We start from the raw sequence: 22,764 nt of genomic DNA, 5'->3' as shown, positions 1-22,764 counted from the left end.
AAAAAGAGCTATGTTGCTAATGTATGTAATGTATTAAATATTTACATTTTCTGTACTGGCCCATTGCACCAAAATTGATCCAGTTTTCCTTTCTATATGTCCCCAAATACATTATTTAACCCCTTGATGACAATTGCCGGTCCGGGCACGTCACGGAAATTCAAGTCGATAACGACAAATGACGTGCCAGGACCGGCACGTCTTTAAACGGGTGCAGAAAGCGATCTATTTTCGCTTTCTGCACCGAAACGGCGTTGCTGTAATGCCTCGACCTCGAGGCATTCAGCAACGCCATTATCGGCACAAAGGGGCCATCTCTGGCCCCTCCCCGGGGCGTCAACATCTGCCATACTTTGTATGGCGGCGGACGCCCGTTTTAAAAGCGTTTAGGAGGCGATCAACGAGATCAGCAAGATGGCGGCGGCCCGGGAAAAAAAACCAATAAAGACTAAAAAGTTCGCTAGACGGTCTCCAGACCCTCTAGAGAACTCTGGCTCCACTTGCAGGTTGAATATAGGTACTGCATTCACCATGCAAGTCAATGGAGCCCAGCTTTCTAATCACAGTGTGATTAGAAAAAATAAATTAAAAATAAAATAAAATTAATAATAATTAGAAAACAAATAGTAAAAAATCAGTAAAATGTAAAAATAATTTCCCACTGATGTCAGGGGAACCTTCAAGTTGAAAAAAAATGTAAAAAAAATTAAAAAAAAATATATATATATATAAAAAATATATTTTTGTGAGCAAGTCCTAAAATTAGCATATTAGCTTAAAACAATTCTCGCATGGAAAGAGTTAAAATACTGGCATATTAAATGCCCATGGGGTGTCTACTTTTAAAAAATGTATGATTTGATGGGGTAAATTGAATTGGCCGGGTTCAACAAGGTCCCAATTAACACGGGGGGAAGGATGGCCACACATCTAATTTCCAATTAGAAAAATGCACACGTACCAAATGTGGCCTTTTAGTTCCCCCCAAAAATGACAAACCCATGCATTTGCGGTATCACTGTACTCAGGAGAGTATGCAAAGAGTTAAAATACCAGCAGTTAAAATACCCTGTGGTGTCTAGTTTTCAAAAATATATGGTTTTGTTGGGCACACTGAAATGGCCCGGCTCAAAGATGTACTAAATAGGGCATGGGCAGTGGATCCCCAAATGCCAAAGTTCAACATTGAAAAATGTGCATGCCCCAAATGTGGCCCTTTTGCCCCCGAACAGCCAGGCAAAATCATTCATGTGGGGTATCACTGCGCTCAGGAGATGTTGCTGAACACATATTGGGGTGTTTTGTGATAGTGACATATACGAGAAATTTTTAATTCATACCTGAAGTAAAATGTGTGTGACAAAACAAATGCAAAAAAATGACTACCACAAAGTTTGACAAAGACTGGTGGTAGATATGGTGCATGGAAAGAGTTAAAATACTAGCATATGAAATACCCTGGGGCGTCTAGTTTTCAAAAATATATGGCTTTATTGGGCACACTGAAATGGACCGGCTCAAAGATGTACCAAATAGGGCATGGGCAGTGGATCCCCAAATGCCAAAGTTCAACATTGAAAAATGTGCATGCCCCAAATGTGGCCCTTTTGCCCCCAAACAGCCAGGCAAAATCATTCATGTGAGGTATCGCTGTACTCAGGAGCATTTGGAATACCCTGGGCTGTCTAGTTTTCAAAAATATATGATTTGATGGGGTAAATTGCATTGGCCGGGTTCAAAGATACCCGAAATGGCACATGGGGGGAAGAATTACCAGATTTGGAAAAAATGGCTTTGAAATAGCAAAACGCTACCTGTACTTATTGCTCCATAACGTGCAGAAAAAAGCACAAAAACATAAAAACATTGATATTTCTAAACTCAGGACAAATAGTAGAATCTATTTAGCAGGTTTTTTTATTACCTTTTATAGATGAGTAAAAGATTTTTCAACTAAAAGTTAGAAACAGTCATTTGTTTCTAAATTTTTCACCATATTTTATACTTTTTTTAATAGTAAATATTATGATACAATCAAAACAATGTCATCTAAAGAAAACAATATCTAATGTGTGTGGGTTCAGTAAACGGGAAAGAAGAAAATTACAGCTAAACACGAGCAGCGCAGAAATGTTAAAACGGCCATTGTCACGAAGGGTACAAAAAGTAAAATCAGCCTTTGTCACGAAGGGGTTAAAGCCATTTTTAAGTGGACTTAAACTGCTGGGAAAAGTGCAGATTTCTTCTATTTTTGCATATTTCTCACAGTAAAGTGTTTCAGATCATCAAACTAATTTTAATATAATATTTAATATAATGTAAATACAAAATGCAGTTTTTAAATTATGATTTCATACATAGAATGAAAAAAGCTATCCAACCATACCTGGCCCTATGTGAAAAAAGTAATTGCCCCCTTAGTTACTAAATCAACCAATTAACCAAATTTAACTGATCATTTGGTTCAATTTCACTAGACACACCCAGGCATGGTTACTGCCAGCCCTGTTGAATCTAAACACCAATTAAATAGAATATGTCTAACAAAGTGAAGTAGGCTCAAAGGTCTAAAAAACCAGCACATGATGCCGTGATCTAAGGAAATTCAAGAAGAAACTCATTACCATTTATCAGTCTGGAAAGGGTTACAAAGCCATTTCTAAAGCTTGGGAACTCAAGTAAACCATGGTGAGAACCCTTATCTATAAATGAGAAATAAGTGACTACCCGGGAAATGGTGCAGCCGGCCAGTCTCCCCAGCGACAGCTCACAAGTCCAGGAGCAGAGGATTCTGTACTCCCTGCCCAGCAGCCGACGGACAGCCAACAAGATGGCACAGCCAGCCCATCTCCCCAGCGGCAGCAGGAGCACCAGTTTTGGGTGGGCATTAATGAGCCTGGACTGATTGACTACAGAGTCAACCGGTTTGGGGTCTCCTCCTGGGTCAGTCCCAAAATTCCTCCACAAAGATGTAAAAGACTCATTGCCAGTTCACATGGGTGATCTGAAACATTTAAATGTGACAAAAAAGCAGAAAAAAGGGGTGAATACTTTTCACAGCGCTGTATATTGTAATGTGGGATTATTGATCAAACAGTTTCCGCACTGAGTTTTAGCCATGCCAGATTAAAACTTTTTGTTTTTTTGGAAGACCATTTCCCAGGGCACCCCAAATATTATATCCAGTCTGCTTTCCCTCACAATGGGAGAATGTGCCATTAACAGCACAGATCTTTGTTCCGTTCTCATTGTCTAATAATAAATAGAAATCTGTATTATTAGGTGTGCCGGTGATTAATGAGCTAACGTGTAATGTCTATTAAGAAAATTCTAAAATTCAGAGATTTACATTTCTGAAAAACAGTATTCTTATATGAATGTGGCCTGCAAGATTGGTTTTATTCCCATACTTAGCATCAAGAAAGTGTGCATTTATACGTAGCACTCCACTGACACACCAAACATACTTTGCACTTCATTAGACATGGAATACTGATATTGTTATTCCTCCTATATTGAAATGTCTTGGCAGTAAGACCACAAAAGAGTCTGAAGTGTGAAGACCAGGTTGTGTCACATTATCATTTAGGTTTAGGAGCTCTCTGATCTTAGGGCCTCTAGGATTTTGTCTCCCTAGTGGGTAATTATACCTGGATTTCGGTGAGTTGCATTTCACCTCAATCACCTATGTATGGTTACTGTGGGAGTTGTATCTAATTGATACAATCTATACAGTCTAGTTGCAGATAAACTACTGTAGATCTGGAGGTGTTACTCTAGGCAGGTAATTGGATTACAAACAGAGCCCAGTTGATTGCATTATTTGATTTGTTCATAGCTTTGACACAGTTTTAGATGTATTGTTTATTTTTATATTAATACGCTCTTATTTTTACATGTTTGAATTACTCTTTATTAATGGGCATTTTTTTAATGGTACCACTGTATCAACATGGTCATGCCAGGTTAACTACAACATGGTAACGGGGCAGCAGCTAAATTATATCACCTTCTTTTTTCATGATCCCAGCCCAATGCCTGACAAACCGTTGATGGGTTGATTAGAATATATATTTTCTATATTAGAAGAGAAAGTTGTTGTTATTTGCTGTTTGAATTTTTTCTGAAACAAGGTGTATCTGCTGATATACACTTCATCATAAATAGACACGAAATGTGGAAAAAAAGGAGAATATGAAAAGAATAGGAGTCACTGAAAACAAACAGAACTGAAACTGAGTGTGGCGGGGTGCTTAAATGTATCGCTCAAGGGTTTTTTTAAATGTGAGGAAGTTAGTATGAGACAAAATGGATCCAAATGTGAGATTGGTGAAATGGAGGGGGTGGATAAAAAAATCTGTGGGCACCTACAACATTTCTGAATAGCATATATTACATTTTATTTGATTTTATAGCGTCAACAAATTTCATAGCTCCTTTACAATAAGGGGTAAGGGAAAATAAATGGCAGTTTAAAATGGCATAGAACATGTTAACATATACTTGTACAGAAGGAAAAGAGGACACTGCCCTTTTACCCAGGGCCTCTGGTTCGGTCTATTCTATGATTAATTTTGCCCACTCTGTGCCCAAGTTCCACCAGCTTTTTAATCTACTCCCAAGAATGGCTGCAGTGGGTTACCAAGAAAGTGTAAGTTTTCCAGGGGCCTATCTGCCCTGCATTTGGTTCTGGAAGCATCTCCACGTGGCTGGCTGTCGTACAGATCAATTGCAGGTTATGCACAGTGATGTCTCCTGGCCTAGGCCGACTAAGCCCAGACCTAATGTGGCAGTCTTGGTAGATCAAGCCCCCTGGTGTACTGCTGGTCAATGGGCTAGTTACAGGAGAAAACCTTCTGGTCATGTGGTTCACATAATCTAATGCCACCTGCAATTATATATAACGATTTTATATATATATCCTTTTTAATAAAATATGCAGATTGAAATAGAGTAAATAACACAAAACCTTTACTTTTCCTCTCACTGATTTCTGGGCCTAGAAAGTTTTGTCCTTTGAAGTGACTATAAGTTCAGGAGGGAGTTTTATCTCTGGATAACTAAAAAAATAATTTGTTCAATTTATTCCTACAGAAATTAAAGTGCCAGGAAACAGATGGCTAAATACACACCAGGACAGACTCTGCCACACTGCCACCCAAACACACAAGCCAGGACAGGCTCGGCCACACCGACACCCAACCACACACACCAGGGCAGGCTCTGCCACACTGACACCCAAACACACACGCCAGGACAGGCTCAGCTACACCGACACCCAAACACACACGCCAGGACAGGCTCTGCCACACCGACAGCCAAACAGACGCACCAGTAAAAAAAATAAAAAATGGTTCTGCACTCAACTCCCAGGAAACGCACGCACCAGGACAGGCTCTGCCACACCGACACACAAAACACACACATCAGTACAGGCTCTGCAACATCAACACACCAAACACACACACACCAGGGCAGGCTTTGCCACACCGAAAGCCAAACACACCCACCAGACAGGCTCTGCAACACAGACACAACACACACAGACACCAGGACAGGCTCTGCCATGCCAACAGCCAAACACACGCACCAGGACAGGCTATGCCACACCGACACACAAAACACACACACCAGTACAGGCTTTGCAACATTAACACACCAAACACACACACCAGGACAGGCTCTGCCACACCAACACCCAAACACACACACACTAGTACCGGCTCTGCAACACCAACACCCAAACACACACACCAGGACAGGCTCTGCCAAACCAACACCCAAACACACACACTAGGACAGGCTCTGCAACACCAACACCCAAACGCACACACCAGGACATGCTCTGCCACACCGACACCCAAACACACACACACCAGGGCAGGCTCTGCCACACCGACAGCCAAACACACCCACCAGACAGGCTCTGCAACACAATACACACACCAGGACAGGCTGTGCAACACCGACACACCAAACACACACACCAGGACAGGCTCTGCCACACTGACACCCAAACACACACCAGGACAGGCTCTGCCACACGACACCCAAACGCACACACCAGGATAGGCTCTGCCATTCTGACACGCAAACACACACCAGGACTGGCTCTGCCACACCGACACCCGCATCAGTACTGGTTAATCTACGCAAAGCATAAAAATGCTTTCCACACTGGTTTCTTTTTTGTGTGTTTCCCCCTTGTGTATTGATGCCCCAGCTAGCCCCCCTTTGGTTTTAATGTATCCCCCACACCCTTGTGTATTGCCCCATGTGCATTTGTGCCACCCACCCCCTTTGTGTATTGATTTATGTGATGCCCCAAACACACTGTTGTGTACTTATAGTGTATTTGTTTAGTGTAACTAAATCATATTATATAAGACTTATACAAACAGCTGTTCATTAAAGCATCATGTAATTATTGGCCTCTGTACTTATCGTCCTATCTTCTTTTTTCTCCAGTGCTTGGTTCGGTGCCAGCGCAATGTTTGTGCCGAGGTTTAGAACTTGACTGTGATGGAGCCAAATTACGCACTGTCCCTTCAGTCTCTTCCAATGTGACCATGATGTGAGTAATTCAGGACAAACAGTCTTTTAACCCTGTGAGTGAAATGAATAGGAGCCACATTTTGGAATGAACAATAAATGCTTCTGAGAATGAAACTCCTGTGTTACTCCATAGAGTCTCTTCATAAAATTACAGATTTTCCTAGCCTAGGCGTCAGAAAATATAGATTTTATTAAAGACAGGAGGCGACTATTATGCTTATACTTTCTTTACTACTCACAGCAGCAAAATGGTTAATAAACAGGTTAGGTAGAGAAGAAAAAATGACAACCAAACATGACAGGAACAATATGCTGAGAACCAATAATATGAATAGATAGGTATAAAACAGGTGTAATCAATTAGTCCCTCCTCTTTCGTGCTGCAACGGTGTATTAGAACTTGGAACGATGAAATAACCATAGGAATTCTGGAACGAAGAACTGGAACTATGAATTCTTGAAGAGGAACGATGAAATCATAACGGTGTAACGGAATAAACGATTAGGCTGAAAGAGAGAGCAAAGGGTGGGTTAAGGGAGGGATAATAGTCGCCTCCTGTCTTTAATAAAATCTATATTTTCTGACGCCTAGGCTAGGAAAATCTGTAATTTTATCTCAGACAGGAGGCTCCTATTATGCTAGTTTAAAGCATAAGTACTAATCATAACACAGTCCTAGAAACATGAGAAGTGGGTCTAAAATAAAAGGATTTAAATGTAGATTCCGATGACCAGTCGGCAGCTTTAAGAATGTCTAATAGAGAGCCTCCTGCCTGGAAAGTCTTGGTAGACATAGCGCCCCTAGAAGAGTGTGCACCAAATATGGAGATGTCAATGCCTGCAGAGGACATGACATACCTCACCCACCTGGCTAAGGTGGCGGAGGATACTGGAAGGTGAGGTTTACAGTATGAAATAAGTAATTGAGTGGATGTAGGAGATCTAAATGGAAGCGTCTTTTGTTCGTAAGTTTGTAAGCAACGAACTACACATAATTTGGGATGGTCTGGGAAATTTGGATAGAAAATAGTTCTAAGGTTAGTCTTGGTACGTTTAACAATGTTAAATGAAACTCCATCTGGAGAAAAAGATCTAAATGATAAGTCTAGAGATTTAACATCAGATACTCTTTTAAAAGATATAAGACACAGTAACAAAGTTAATTTACAAGACAGCATTTTCAGGGATAAATCAGGGTTATCATCCCAATTAGATAATAGTTGAAAAACCAAATTTACGTCCCATGTGTCAGTGTATTTAGGTAGAGGGGGTCTGGTAAGTCTGATACCCCTGAGTAATTTGCATATGAGAGGATGTTTGCCTACATGGAGGTGGTCAATGGGAGGGTGGTTTGCTGAGATAGCTGAACGATAAAGGTTGATGGTACGGTAAGCTTTACCTGCATCGAATTGGAAGGAGAGGAAATTTAGTATGTGGGAGAGAGATGCTTGAACGGGATCCAAATCCCGTTGTAAGCACCAATGAATCCAAAGTTTCCAGGCTGATCTGTAATTAGATCTGGTACCTGGAGCCCATGCCTCGGATAGTAATTTTTGAGTTGAGATCGAAAATTCTGGATTAGATCCGAATGCCCCGAAATCAACCAGGCGACAAGGGTCAGTTGGTTGGATAGGATGAGAGGGTGAGGGTTCCCTAGCGGGTCGGAAAGGATCGATCGGAAGTTTGGGAGGATCCTCGGGAAGTCTACAATCATGCTCAGGAGTTGTGGAAACCATGGTTGGGCAGGCCACCAAGGGGTTATCAGAACTAGGGGGTGTTTCTGAACCGAGACTTGGAGGAGAACTCGGGATATCATCACAAATGGAGGGAACGCATAGTTGGTCCCTGGTGGCCATGTCTGGAGGAAAGCATCTGTTCCTAGAGCCTCCGGGTCTGGACGCCAACTGAAGAAGTGTTGCAGTTGGCGGTTGAGGCGTGAAGCAAAGAGGTCCATCTGAAGGGGACCCCATAGGGAGATAATCTTTTGGAATGTTGAATGATGGAGTTGCCAATCGCTGTAATCGACAAGGAATCGGGAATTCCAGTCTGCGATAGTATTGGATAAGCCAGGGAGGTATTCTGCCTTCAGAGAAATATTGTTGTCTAGACAGAAATGCCAAAATTGTTTGGCTAAATCTGCTAAAGGTTTCGATCTCGTGCCTCCCAATTTGTTGATGTATTGAACTGCTGTCACATTGTCCATCCTGAGTAGGACACAGCAGTTGGTCTTGTGTTTGACGAAACTCTTCAGAGCGAAGGAGCCTGCCAACAATTCCAGATAGTTGATATGCATGTTGGACTCCATAGAAGACCATTTCCCTCCAGTTGAAGAAGTTCCGCAACGAGCACCCCAGCCAAGGAGACTGGCATCTGATTCTATAACAATGTCGGGAAAGGATCCGAAAATCGCTCTCCCGTTCCAGGATTGTACTTGATGAAGCCACCAAAGAAGTTCTTCTCTGGCATCTGAGTTGAGAGGGATTTCGTCTGAATACCCTAGCCCTTCTCTCAAGTGTTTCGCCTTGAGACGTTGAAGAGCTCGGTAATGAAGAGGAGCTGGGAATATGGCTTGTACAGAAGCTGATAAGAGGCCTACTATGCGGGCTAGTGATCTGATAGAGATAAGTTGTCTGTTGAGAACAGATTTGATTTCTTTGCGGATGATTTTTAATTTCTTTGAAGGAAGGCTGAGAGTAGCTTCCGTGGAATTGATAACAAAACCTAAGAATTCTATTTCTTGCGAAGGGAGTAGGATAGATTTCTGTTCGTTGATAATAAAACCTAGATGCGTCAGAATGGATAAAGTCCAGGTCATGTGGACATGTACGGAATCGAGGTTTTGTGACATTACAAGAATGTCGTCTAAATAGATGATAAGCCTCACTCCCCGACTCCTGAGGAGTGCGATTACAGGTTTTAGAATCTTTGTGAAGCACCAAGGTGCTGAAGAAAGGCCAAATGGAAGGCATGTGAATTGCCACCTTTGGCCTTTCCAGAGGAATTGAAGGTATTTCTGATGGTCCGGATGAATGGGGACTGTTAAATATGCGTCTTTTAAATCTATTTTTATCATCCAATCGTCTTTTAGTAAGAGGTCCCGAAGGAAATGTATTCCCTCCATTTTGAAATGTTGATAGCGGACATAGTTGTTTAGATGTCGTAAATTTATTACTGGTCGGTAACCTACATCTTTCTTTTTCACAAGAAAAAGATTGCTGAGGAAACCCATTGAGTTGTGGGGAGCTGGGATGATGGCGTTTTTGTTGATTAGATCTGAGATTTCTATCTGGATGAGCGACTGATCTGCTAGGGAAAAATGTATTGGGAAAGGAAGGGATGACTGAATAGGAAGGGACACAAAATCTATTTTGTACCCCGTGATGGTATTGAGTACCCAAGGATCTAAAGTTATGGTGTTCCAAATGTGGGAAAAAAGGGCTAATCTGCCCCCTAAGTTTGTTGGGGAAGAAGGGGAATGATTGAATCTCACCTGAATAGCCACGGGATCTCTGGAATCCGCGTTGTCCCCTAGGTTTCCATTGTCTTCCTCTAGAAGGGAAGAATGGGGAGGAATTTCGATGGTCTGATTGTGGTCTGTATTTGTCCGAGATAGAGCCTTTGAAATATTGTCTGGCGTGAGAGCTGTGGCTGGGAAAGCGGCCCCTGCCTTTCCCAGCCTTCCCAAAAACCTTTTGGGAGAAGGATTTGTTCAAGGACAGTTTAGCTTTGTCCAATGTAGAAAAGATGCCCACATATTTGCTGATTTCCTTAATGAACGCCTCGCCGAATAAACAGCCGTCGGCTGATGGACCTGGTTCCTTATGGGCAATGTTCATTAGCAGTGGGTCCATCTTTAGGAGTATAGAGCGCCTCCGTTCACTGGCCATAGCAGTATTGGCGTTTCCAAAGAAACAAATTGCTCTTTGTGCCCAGCCTCTTAGGATTTCGGTGTCCACCGGGATTCCTGTGTTTGCCGATTCCTCTGCCAATTCACAGATCTTAGCAAGAGGACCAAGGATATCTAAGAATTTATCCTGACAGGACCTCATAGACCTATCTAGACCTTTCTTGGGGTTCTTCCCTGATTTAATGAGGTATTGTAAAATAGTCGGGTCTATTTCAGGTGTCAGTGACACTTTGTTGGAAAGTGTGGGTCTGGGGCACTCCGCGCGAAGCTTGTTTCTGGTTGATTTGTCCATTGATTTCCTGAGCCATGTCTCCATATAGTGAGCCAAATGGGAGGAAGGTGTCCATTCCGATGAGCGGGGATGTTTAATGTGCCCTGGGTCAAAGAAGGGCTTGCCTTTGGCATCACATGCAACATTTTCTGAATTATCAGTTGTTGCAACCTCCTCCTGTAAATCAGATAATGAGTCTGAATATACCTCATCTATAGTCTCATAGGACTTTGCATCCGAGTCTGAGGAATCATTGGAGGAATCATTGGAGGAGGTAGTGTTAGAGTCAGGTTTACGCCTGTACGCTTTTTTATCCCGTTTATCTTCCTCACGGGCAGAGGGTTTAGAGTGTGACTTTTTATAGCTGTGGTGTGACAGCTTTTCTGAGGTAAAATCACGTTCCTTTTCTTTAGATGGCCCTTTGGAACGTTTGGATTTATTTTCTGGGCTTTCCAGGCAATGTTTCCTCTTATGGGATGCCTTTTTTGACTTAGAAAACCCTTGGGCCAACTCACGGGAAGATTCCTCAGGTGACCAAAAGACCTCAGGGGTTATAAACTCTCTGTGCCTCTCTCTGGCTATGGAGATGGCTGACTCCATGGATTTAGAAAAGACTTCTTGCATTGAAGTCATAGCCGTAATAATGGCATTGGACACAGAAGTATTCAGAGACTGGTCAGCAGTATTAGAGAAAGGGCCTTCAGAAATAACAGTACCTGTGGTATGTTTAACAGCCTCAGAAACAGATTTCTTAGATAGCTCCTTGTTAGCCATGGTAAATGAATTAGTGTAGATAATATTTAAGGTAAATAAACACTGTGTGTAAATTGTGTCACAGGATTGAGCAAACTGCAACAATGTATGTTACTCAGCTAAAGAACTTGATAGCTCTGAGGGAGTGGGCGGGAATGCGAGTCAGCTGGGCACCAACTGAGGTAATCTCGCGGGGGGGGGTTCATACGTCACGTGACGCAGAGGAGCCTAGAAAGGAGAAGCAAACGGCATGAAAATGGCCACTGCAAGGAGAAAGACCAGGAGATATGAATGCAGGGCAAGGTAGAATAGATGTTGGTCTAACCGCTGTGTTAAAACAATGCAGGATCAGACCGGAGAGGGAGTAAGCAGCCCTGGCAAAACATGCTGCAAATTGTGTAAGCTGTATGGGCTGTATGGTTTGAATAATGAGTTACCTCCTGTATAAATTGAATAAGGGAGATAAACCATGAATTAAGTACACAATTAAAATAAAATATATTAAATATATATATATCAAATATGTGCAAAATAAGAGTAATATTGAGGAGCACAGTGACAAGATACTTAACTCTCCGAAGGAGCAGCAAAGAAAGAGGAGGGACTAATTGATTACACCTGTTTTATACCTATCTATTCATATTATTGGTTCTCAGCATATTGTTCCTGTCATGTTTGGTTGTCATTTTTTCTTCTCTACCTAACCTGTTTATTAACCATTTTGCTGCTGTGAGTAGTAAAGAAAGTATAAGCATAATAGGAGCCTCCTGTCTGAGATAAAATTTAGATTTTTCACCTCCTTATTTAGCAAAAGTAGCCTGCTGTTTAAATTTTTATTTTATTCAGTGGGATAATGCTACAAGTCAGTGAGTGACTCAATATTTCTGATGGGTTGAAGTACATTGTTAACTAATTGTCATTACTAAAGAAAAAATTACTTTCCATTCACTTATGCCTGTAATTTCTTTCTTAACAAACTGAAGTTAAATAAATCTGCTGGAGTGCTGATTTAGTCTAACACTAATGCAAGTTTCCAAATATAGAAATATAATCAGGAACAGATTTCCATCAGTTAAGTTCCCCCAGATGCCTTATAAGCAGGCCAGATCCTAGGGTCACTGGGTCATTTTTGCACCCCAAGGTGGGGAGGCACCCAAAATCACCACACCTATTTTCCATGGCAACCAAAAATCAATCCACCCATTTTCTATAGCACCCACTCCACCTTTTTGCCCCCCTTGACTTCACTAAGTAATATGTCACTTACTTCCCACAGTGCCATATTTGCCCCAAACAACTTACCAGTGCAACCTTTGCGCCCCAAGAAACTCCCCAGTACCATCTTTGTCCTTCAAACTAACCAGTGCCATCTTTGTTCCCAAACAGCTTGTCAGTCCCATCTTTGTGCCCACTTTGTCAATGCTGTTTGGTCATCAAACAGCTTGTCAGTGCCATCTTTCTCCCCAAATAGCTTGGCAGTGCCATTTATGGGCCCTACAGGTTGTCAGTGACATCTTTGCCCCCCAAACAGCATTACACTGAATGTGTCAGTGATATCCAGCGATCTGGCTTTTAAGAAAGCGAGAAAGCTAGCTGCTTTTGTGCCAGAGGCAAGAACATATAATTATGTTCCTCTAAGTATTTACAGAGGTTATTTTAAGGAACCCAGTGGGGTACTCTACCCTTATAAATCCATAGATGCCTGCCTATAAAGACATACATGCTTTACACACAAACATCCTGGCTTACACTTGCCCTTAAGTCCACACACTAACATACAAGCACTTTCAAAACACAAATACACTGTCTCTTATTATCTTTCAGCTTTCTCATTATCTATCCTCCTTCTCATTGCCCTCCCCATTATCTCTCCCCTCTCATTTAATTCTCCCCTTCGCTTTGATCCTCCTGTTTCTCATTATGTCTCCCATTTGTCTTTATCTAAACCCTCCCATTTCTCTTTTTTCTTCATCTCTCCCGTTTCTCTGTATGTCTCCTATTGTTTCTATTTATCTCACCACTATCTTGTTTTCTCTAGTTTTCTCTTTACCTCTCCATTTTATCCCTAACTCCCTTTTTCCTTCTTATCACTCCATCACTTTGATTACCTTCTCATTATCTCGCTTCCTCTTTCTCTTAATCTATACCCTTTCTTTTATCTCTTTATCTTCCCACTGGTTCTCTTTATCTCTCATTCTCTTTTTCTCTCTCTTTTTCTCTGCTGACCAAAAATAACTCAAAGGTTTGTCTCACATTTGGCAAAAATATCTTAATGACCCCCAAGATTATTAAGATAATAAAAAAATGGAAACTTTTGGAAGACATGGTTCCTGTACATCTGGCATAAAGCTAGCAAAGCATTCCACAATAACAACATCATAGAAACAGTCAAACACAGTGGTGGTAGTGTGATGGTCCCTATTGATATCTTATACTTTGAATTATGTTTAGCAGTTTTCCATAATCATGAAAACTTCCCTCTCACCCACTTACAACCCTTATCTCGGCCCACATTAACGTAATTCACTACCACGCAGTCCTCACCTCCTGCTTCTCACCCCTTATCCACCTAGATTGTAAGTTCCTGCGGGAACAGGGCCCCTCATTCCTCTTGTATCTGTATGTCAATTGTTGTATTGTACCTGTCATTATCTGTAACATTTTCATCTTGTACAGCGCTGCGGAATGTGTCGGCGCTTTAGAAATAAAGAAAAATAATAATAATAAACCTTGCCATGAACACTGGAATTCACATATAGCATTTTACCTACCCTAGTTTATCCTCCACCTTATATCAGAGGACAAATCTGTAACTTACTTAAAATGACACTCCAGCCATCATTTTCACTCTATTGCATATAATAGAGGTGTTGTCCCTTTACATTTTTCATGATACCCCCCTTACAAATGCATTTGACCCTTCCCTCTATTGGCCAAACACATCTCCCTGCACATGATAAATTTAACAAACATCAATAAGAGCCAGCTCTGGCTCGGATCTGACCCTGTGGGTGTTGTTTTAAAGCTTTGTTCCAAAGCTTTGATATGGAAGGATACTGTCCTATAGTTGCTTTTATGTGTTGATCTACTGTATGCACACAGCTGTTTTCTTCCTCCATGTTGCTCAGCACACCTGCACAACTCTATTTTAATGTGAAAGCCTGAAATTTACACACATGCACATTTACTGCTGAGCATGTGTTTTCTTTACTTCAGCCATAAGTAGCATATAGCCCACCTGCAACCATTGAGTATGAGCTGGGAAATCACTCAGCAGCCTGGGATGTGTATGAGTGTGTGTGACTTTAAGCAGTGAATTTTTATTCTGGGACAGTGCCCAGTTGTGGAAAAATGTTCCCCAGGATGCAGGACATGTGCTCAGTAGCTGGTTGGACTTTTGTAATGTATAGTGATGGTGGTGAGTTGAAAGCAAAACTTTACTGCAAACCCATAATGTCAACTTCAACTTAACCCAAAAATATAAGAATTTCCAGTGACCATTCATCAAGGACAGTCTAATGGGCCGTGCAAGTCTAGTTTGGCTACATCCACTGTGCCCATATATCATTTGTATGTATCATACTCTTACAACTAACAGGTTCATTCTAAGTAAAAAAAAAAAAAAAGATTATTAGAGCTTCACATTGCCCTTCTACATTTTCTACTTCTCCATACTCCTGCTGATATATGAGTTTGGTTCCACTTGGTTCCCAGCGAATTCATTCCTGAACTAGTGAAATTGGAAAAAGGAAACCTGAAAATTTGCAAATTCATTGAAAACAAAGCTAAGCTGTAAAAAATGTAAATGCAAATGATTCATGTACAGCCACTAAAAAGGAACCACAATATAAGTATACAGTGGTAAACAAAATTAAAAGTAATACATTACAAAGAATGTCTTTTGAGTTTTTAAGCTTATTTTCAATGCCCTCAAATCTTCATTAATCCCACAGAAAACTGAGAAAAACAGCAAAAATTCCCTACTGAAAATATGTTTTGGTCACTTGAAAGGCCCACCTTCTTGGGGTACAAACAATACCTGTTTATGAGTTCTGTGCAAGCTGTGGGGCCAGTGCTTCATGATCTGTTCCAGGCCCTGTAATTTACCCTCTTGGCCTCCTACCAATACCTTGCAGGCTTTTGGGCCCAGGTGGGGGACCCAGAATGTCTATGTGACTCCCTTCCTTATTTGTATTGGTAAACCCAAAATGCTACTAATGGTAGAAACTATTTCATGTAAAATGTCATGGGTCAACTAGGAATGCTTGATTGTTGAAGAACAAATTGAAATTTGGATGGAAAGGAAATCTGTATTGTAAATATAACAGATAACTGCAAATAGCTGAACATTTTGGATCTTGGTCGGATGCATAGTTCCCTTAAATTAATTTGCCCTTCTTTGTATGTTCAATTCTAGGTCGTTGCAGAATAACATGTTGAAAAAACTTGACAGTGACGTTTTTCGCCTATTTCCAGATTTACGCAATCTGTAAGTCAAAAACTGTATTTTTGTTTGTGGTAATTTGTTTTGTTCTGTGTTACATACTATTCAATGTCAATTCCACTGTTGTAGTTCACCAAAAATACATTAAGCAATTTCTGCTGTGAAGCAAATACAGTTTACTGTAGTCAGCAACTTATTCTAATTCACTTATACTCTTTTTCCAAACTAATGCTCATACTTTGACCTATTGGTTTTTTCTTTGTTATGCTGCCATATTTCTTTGTTTTACAAAAAATTAACTTGAGGGTTCTGTTTTAGGTACACGTGGTGATTTATATTAACTATTAAAAAAGGTTGTTCTGTACATGCATTGTAGTAGCACTCAATAATAAAAATTTAGAAGGAAAATAAGGGGATTTTTGAGTATTTAATGAAACATAGTTTGATGGAGCAGTCCATAACTTACATTTTGCATATATATATATATATATGGATACGGTATATTCCTTCCAGTTTTTAGCTATGGAAGAATTCTTCAGACAACTACATACTGTGTAGTCTCTATGGATCTGGAGGCTACTTTGACTGCTCATCCTTTAATCATGCTGCACCGTGATCATTTTTTTTTATTTTTAATATAATAAATTTTAACTCCCAGATTTCTACTGTGATGTCTGATCTGGCAGCAGCACATACCCTTTAACTTGTTAAATTGTTGTTTGTTATGTCTCATAGCACTTTGTACAAAATACTTAATATCTTGGAGGATTAGAGTAATCCTTTTGAGGTTTTTGATAATGGCATAATCTCACCCCCTGAAGATAGTTTGGGGTTTTTTTTTCATGTAAGAAAAGCGCCCGGTTTGTACCCCACTCAAATAACTTCCAATCTAATAAATTCACACAAAGACTGTTTATCATCAGACAGGTCTTCTGTGTTACTTTGAATTTTGTACTGCATGCTTTGGTTTCTATTAATAACTTCCATGCGAGCTTCTAAAAGGCATGTCTGTTGCAATTAACCTGTTGCCAAACCACACTATAACTCTGATCTAGAGATGGGAATCCTCATATTGACCTTATTAAAACATCTAGCAGAATAAGAACTCTTTATGTAACATGTGTCAACCTCACAAAGGTCAATGAATTACAAAGGGATAGATGCACAAGGGTGCCACAAATATATCTTTTGCATCCATAGAATTCAGAAAACAGAAGCAGAAGAAAGTATTCTAATTAATTTAATTCAGCATCAAAGGGTGGCTAGGAACTTTGCTTATGACTCAGTAATGGCATAATAATAATATCGTCTTCATATTGGGTCATTGGAGTTCATAGAGCGAGGTATTTTCATTCCTTAATGACAATTGCCGGTTCTGGCACGTCACGGAAAAACAAGTCGACCTCGAGGCATTCAGCAATGCCACGATCGGCACCAGGGGCCATGTCTGGCCCCTGCCCGGGGCGTCAACATCCGCCATACATTGTATGGCGGCGGACGCCCATTTTAAAAGCGTTTAGGAGGCGATCAACGATCAACCTCCTAAACTTAAATGGTGTCGTTGGAATGCCTCGATCAGGAGGCATTCAGCAACACCAAATACTTACCCCAGGGCGGGCTGTGACCACTCCGGAGAGCGGTCACAGCCGCAGCTGCACGCAGTCTTCACCATCCGCAAGATGGCGGCGGCCCGGGAAAAAAAATAATAAAGATGCAAAAGTTCGCTAGACGGTCTCCAGACCCTCTAGAGAACTCTGGCTCCACTTGCAGGTTGAATACAGGTACTGCATTCAACCATGCAAGTCAATGGAGCCCAGCTTTCTAATCACAGTGTGATTAGTAAAAATAAATGAAAAAATAAAATAAAATTAATAATAATTAGAAAAAATAATTAAAAAGAACAGTAAAATGTAAAAATAATTTCCCACTGATGTCACTATCAGGGGAACCTTCAAGTTAAAAAAAAGTTAAATTTTTTTAAAAAAGGCAAAAAAAATAAAATATATTTATAAAAAATATATTTTTGTGAGCAAGTCCTAAAATTAGCACACTAGCTTAAAACAATTCTCGCATGGAAAGCGTTAAAATACTGGCATATTAAATGCCCATGGGGTGTCTACTTTTCAAAAATGTATGATTTGATGGGGTAAATTGAATTGGCCGGGTTCAACAATGTCCCAATTAACACGGGGGGGAAGGATGGCCACCCATCTAATTTCCAATTAGAAAAATGCACACGTACCAAATGTGGCCTTTTAGTTCCCCCAAAAAATGACAAACCCATGCATGTGGGATATCACTGTACTCAGGAGGTGTTGCTGAACACATATTGGGGTGTCATGTGACAGCGGCATATACCAGAAGCTGTAAATTCATACAAAAAGTAGGTGTGTGGGGGAAAAATACACACAAACAAATACTACTGCAAACTTTGAAAAAATGCTGGTGGTAAAATGTGTGCATGCAAAGAGTTAAAATACCAGCATTTAAAATACCCTGGGGTGTCTTGTTTTAAAAAAATATATGGTTTTATTAGGCACACTGAAATGGACCAGCTCAAGGATGTACCAAATAGGGCATGGGCAGTTGATCGCCAAACGCCAAAGTTCAACATTGAAAATGCGCATGCCCCAAATGTGGCCTTTTTGCCCCCAAACAGCCAGGCAAAATCATTCATGTGAGGTATCGCTGTACTCACGAGATGTTGCTGAACACATATTGGGGTGTTTTATGAGTGACATATACCGGAACCTTTTAATTCATACCTGAAGTAAAATGTGTGTGACAAAACAAATGCAAAAAAAATTACTACCATAAAGTTTGACAAAGGCTGATGGTAGAATTAGTGCTTGGAAAGGGTGCATGGAAAGAGTTAAAATACTAGCATTTGAAATACCCTGGGGTGTCTAGTTTTCAAAAATATATGATTTGATGGGGTAAATTGCATTGGCCGGCTTCAGAGATACCCGAAATGGCACATGGGGGGAAGAATTACCAGATTTGGAAAAAATGGCTTTGAAATAGCAAAACGCTACCTGTACTTATTGCCCCATAACGTGTAGAAAAAAGCAGTGGGTTCAGTAAACGGGAAAGAAGAAAATTACAGCTAAACACGAGCAGCGCAGAAATGTTAAAACGGCCTGTCAGGCACCACCAGGATTCAAACCTGCAACACTGTGAATTCTGGGTTTATTACCTATCCACTACTCCACCAGGTAGATCTTGGACTGCAGTGTCCTTCTGCCTCTCCTTGGACCATGCTGTTCCCTAATGCTCTTGAAACACCTGCCCCTCGTTTGGTCAATTAAGGCTTAATATAAACCAGGCATCAGCCTAGCCTCATTGCTAGAGCATTGTGTTCCTGGCCCTGTATACTGAGCTACTGCTTTGATCTGTCTCCTGTGTATGACTCTTGGCTATGTCAACGATCCAGTTTTGTGTACCAGACCCCGGCATGTTCCAGATGTACCTACCTGTCCAGCTGCTTCCAAGCCTTGTGCCCTGCCTGAGAGCTTCCTAGCTGTCTGCCCTGCCAGTGGGCTTCCTAGCCGTCTGCCCTGTCAGTGGGCTTCCTAGCCGTCTGCCCTGCCCGTGGGCTTCCTAGCCGTCTGCCCTGCCCGTGGGCTTCCTAGCCGCCTGCCCTGCCCGTGGGCTTCCTAGCCGCCTGCCCTGCCCGTGGGCTTCCTAGCCATCAGCCCTGCCCGTGGGCTTTCTAGCCGTCTGCCCTGCCCGTGGGCTTCCAGTTTCCTGCCGGTTTTTCTCCTGCTCTCTCTGAACACCTAAAGATGGCGCCTAATAGAAAATCTAAAGCTAAAGTAGCGCACAGCCCTGAACTGGACACATCAGCCGGCCTACATCCATGTTCTGAACCTGCCCCTGCATTGAGACTCCTACCTGATCCGGCACCGAGTGCCCTGACACCAGAAGCGTATCTACTGAAAATAGCGCCTATGGCAAGCACTGAAATTGCGCCCCTGTCCAAATAAAAACCCATTTACTAGCCCCTGCTGCATATATATATATTAGTCCCTGCTGCCGATAGCGGGTATAGATCAACACGCAAACCCAGATCAATTGAAATTCACTTGTGATCTCAGCACTGAAGGTATATATCAAATAAACAGAATCAGACATACAAGTCCTGTATTTGCAGGTATACAATAATAATATATGAAACGTAGCATCGCAGGTATAGATCAACTGAATAAGACATATTAACCCTGTATTTGCAGGTACACATAAATAATGTATGGAAACATAGCATAGCAGATATGGATCTACAGCATAACACAAAAACCCAGCTTTGCAGGTAAAGATCAATTGGAATTCACATAAAAACACGGCATTAAAGGTATATTTAAAACCCCCTAAATTACAGGCATAGATCACAGGTTGCACACCGCAAAGCCAGCCCTGGCGTCCACACTGCCCACATAGAACCTGGCCAGCACCCAGATTACACACATAAGATTTGCCATCTTTGTCCCCAAATAGCCCACCACAAGTCAACTTTGTCCCCAAACAGTCCGGCCAGTGCCATCTTTGTCCCATATACACCCTGCCTGTGCCATCTCGGTCCCCAAGGCTCAAACCTCCTGCTAGTGCCATCTTTGCCCTTCCACAATTATACATCTATGATACACACAAACACTTTTACAGTCACTCACTAATTCACACTTTAATTCAGAGAACTCATCCACACATTAACTCATGCTCTCCCTCATTCACTCAATGCATCCACACATTAACTCATGCTCTCCCTCATTCAGACAATTCATCCACACATTAACTCATGCTCTCTCTCATTCACTCAATGCATCCACACATTAATGCACACTCTTTACTTATATCTACCCCCCTCCCTCATCACTTTTTAACCCCCTCCCTCCCTCATCACTTTTTAACCCACCCCCTCCCTTCCTTCCCACTTTTTAACCCCCTCCCTCCCTTATCACTTTTTAACCCCCCCTCCCTCCCTTACCACTTTTTAACCCCCTCCCTCCCTCCCTTACCACTTTTTAACCCCCTCCCTCCCTCCCTTACCACTTTTTAACCCCCTCCCTTACCACTTTTTAACCCCCTCCCTCACCACTTTTTAACCCCCTCCCTCCCTCCCTCCCTTACCACTTTTTAACCCCCTCCCTCCCTTCCTTACCACTTTTTAACCCCCTCCCTCCCTCCCTCACCACTTTTTAACCCCCTCCCTCCCTCCCTCCCTCACCACTTTTTAACCCCCCCCCTCTCACCTTGAAGTCCAGCGACGGGAGCACGATGTTGCTGTCTTCCTGCACCGCTCGCTGGTGCCCGCTGCTTCACTGCTGAGCGCCGTAATATGACGTCATATTTCGGCGCCCAGCAGTGAAGCAGCGGGCACCAGCGAGCGGCTTTTAAACACTGATGCGGAGGAGATAGAGGGGCGCCTAGCAACCGCTCGGCGCCCCTCTATCTCCTCCGCATCAGTGTTTAAAAGCCGCTCGCTGGTGCCGGCATTTCATGCAGAGCGCCGCAATATGCCGGCATATTGCGGCGCTCTGCATGAAATGCCGTCACCGGGATGGGGGTAGAGGGCTCGTGGAGGAGAATGAGGGGCGCCGAGCGGTTGCTAGACGCCCCCCTCTCTCCTCCGCATCAAAAAAAAATACAAAATGCCGGTGAGCGGTTTAAAAGCCGCTCACCGGCGCCCCCCTTGAGATGGCGCCCATGGCACGTGCCATGGCTGCCATACCCTATATACGCCTCTGCCTGACACGGCCATTGTCACGAAGGGTACAAAAAGTAAAATCAGCCTTTGTCACGAAGGGGTTAAGAAGCAATTATTTGTATGAACTTTCTAGAGCCGTATAGGTCAGCTTCTCAATTTAAATCCGATGTTTGCAACTCAGCGGGATCTTAAATGTGTCCTTGTAAAACGCTGATTTTCAATGACCAATTTTAATTTAATGTCTGTTTTTTTTCCTTATCTGCAAGTCAGATGGCCCTTGCATCTAGGCTCTCTTTACTCTTATAGCTCATTTTCATATGGAAAAATGTTAAATCTAAAAAACAGCTAATGAGTAGTCTGCAAACATATTTTAAAATTAATTAAAACACTTTCAAGTTGCATATTTAGACCATATTGTAGGTCGGTATTTCTACTGAAAAGGAGGTATTGAGTAACTCATGAAATCAATAACAAAAGTTTAATATTCCAAATACTGGAATGGTATTAATTATGTATAATGAAGGGCCAGCAAACAACTTGTTGTAAGACAGCATCTTTACCTTACCATAGTTATATAGGCTGAAAAAAGACATGCGTCCATCAAGTTCAGCCTTTCCTATATCTGTTAATTTGTTGCTGTTGATCCAAAAGAAGGCAAAAAAAATCCCGGTTTCGCTCTTTCCAATTTTGCACTAACCAGGGGAAAAAAATCATTCTTGACCCCAAAATGGCAGTCAGATTTCTCCTTGGATCAATAAGCTGTTTCCCCATAATTAAAGATTATATCCCTGAATATTATGTTTTTCCAGGTATCCATCCAGTTGCAGTTTAAACGTCTGTACAGACTCTGATAAAACTACCTCTGCAGGCAGAGAATTCCACATCCTTATTGTCCTTACTGTAAAAAAACCTTTCCTCTGCCTTAGACTAAATCTCCTTTCTTCCAGTCTGAACGCATGACCACGTGTCCTATGCATAGTCCTGTTTATGAACAGATTGCCACACAATGGTGTGTTCTGACCCCGAATATATTTATATAATGTTATCATATCCCCTCTGAGGCTCCGTTTTTCTAAACTAAACAGATTTAAATTTGTTAACCTTTCTTCATAACTTTTGTGCTCCATTCCTTT

General features: G+C 41.7%; 1 protein-coding gene across 2 annotated transcripts in view; it reads left to right on the top strand.

Annotated features, from left to right (window-relative positions):
- LOC149279413 (relaxin receptor 1-like) overlaps nucleotides 1-22,764 on the top strand; it is a 100,431-nt gene that overhangs the window by 44,360 nt on the left and 33,307 nt on the right. For both annotated transcript variants that reach the window (XM_089501236.1, XM_089501237.1), the window contains 2 exons: nucleotides 6,469-6,574; nucleotides 15,904-15,975. In XM_089501236.1, the coding sequence (XP_089357362.1) occupies nucleotides 6,469-6,574; nucleotides 15,904-15,975 (178 nt within the window). The remainder of the gene's footprint in view (nucleotides 1-6,468; nucleotides 6,575-15,903; nucleotides 15,976-22,764) is intronic.

The sequence above is a fragment of the Sceloporus occidentalis genome, unplaced genomic scaffold (assembly GCF_023333645.1).
Source record: "Sceloporus occidentalis isolate IW3139 unplaced genomic scaffold, rSceOcc1.0.p SCAF_167, whole genome shotgun sequence".
Classification (NCBI taxonomy): domain Eukaryota; kingdom Metazoa; phylum Chordata; class Lepidosauria; order Squamata; family Phrynosomatidae; genus Sceloporus; species Sceloporus occidentalis.
The sequence above is the reverse complement of the archived record's forward strand: the minus strand, read 5'-3'. Positions and strand labels throughout refer to the sequence as shown.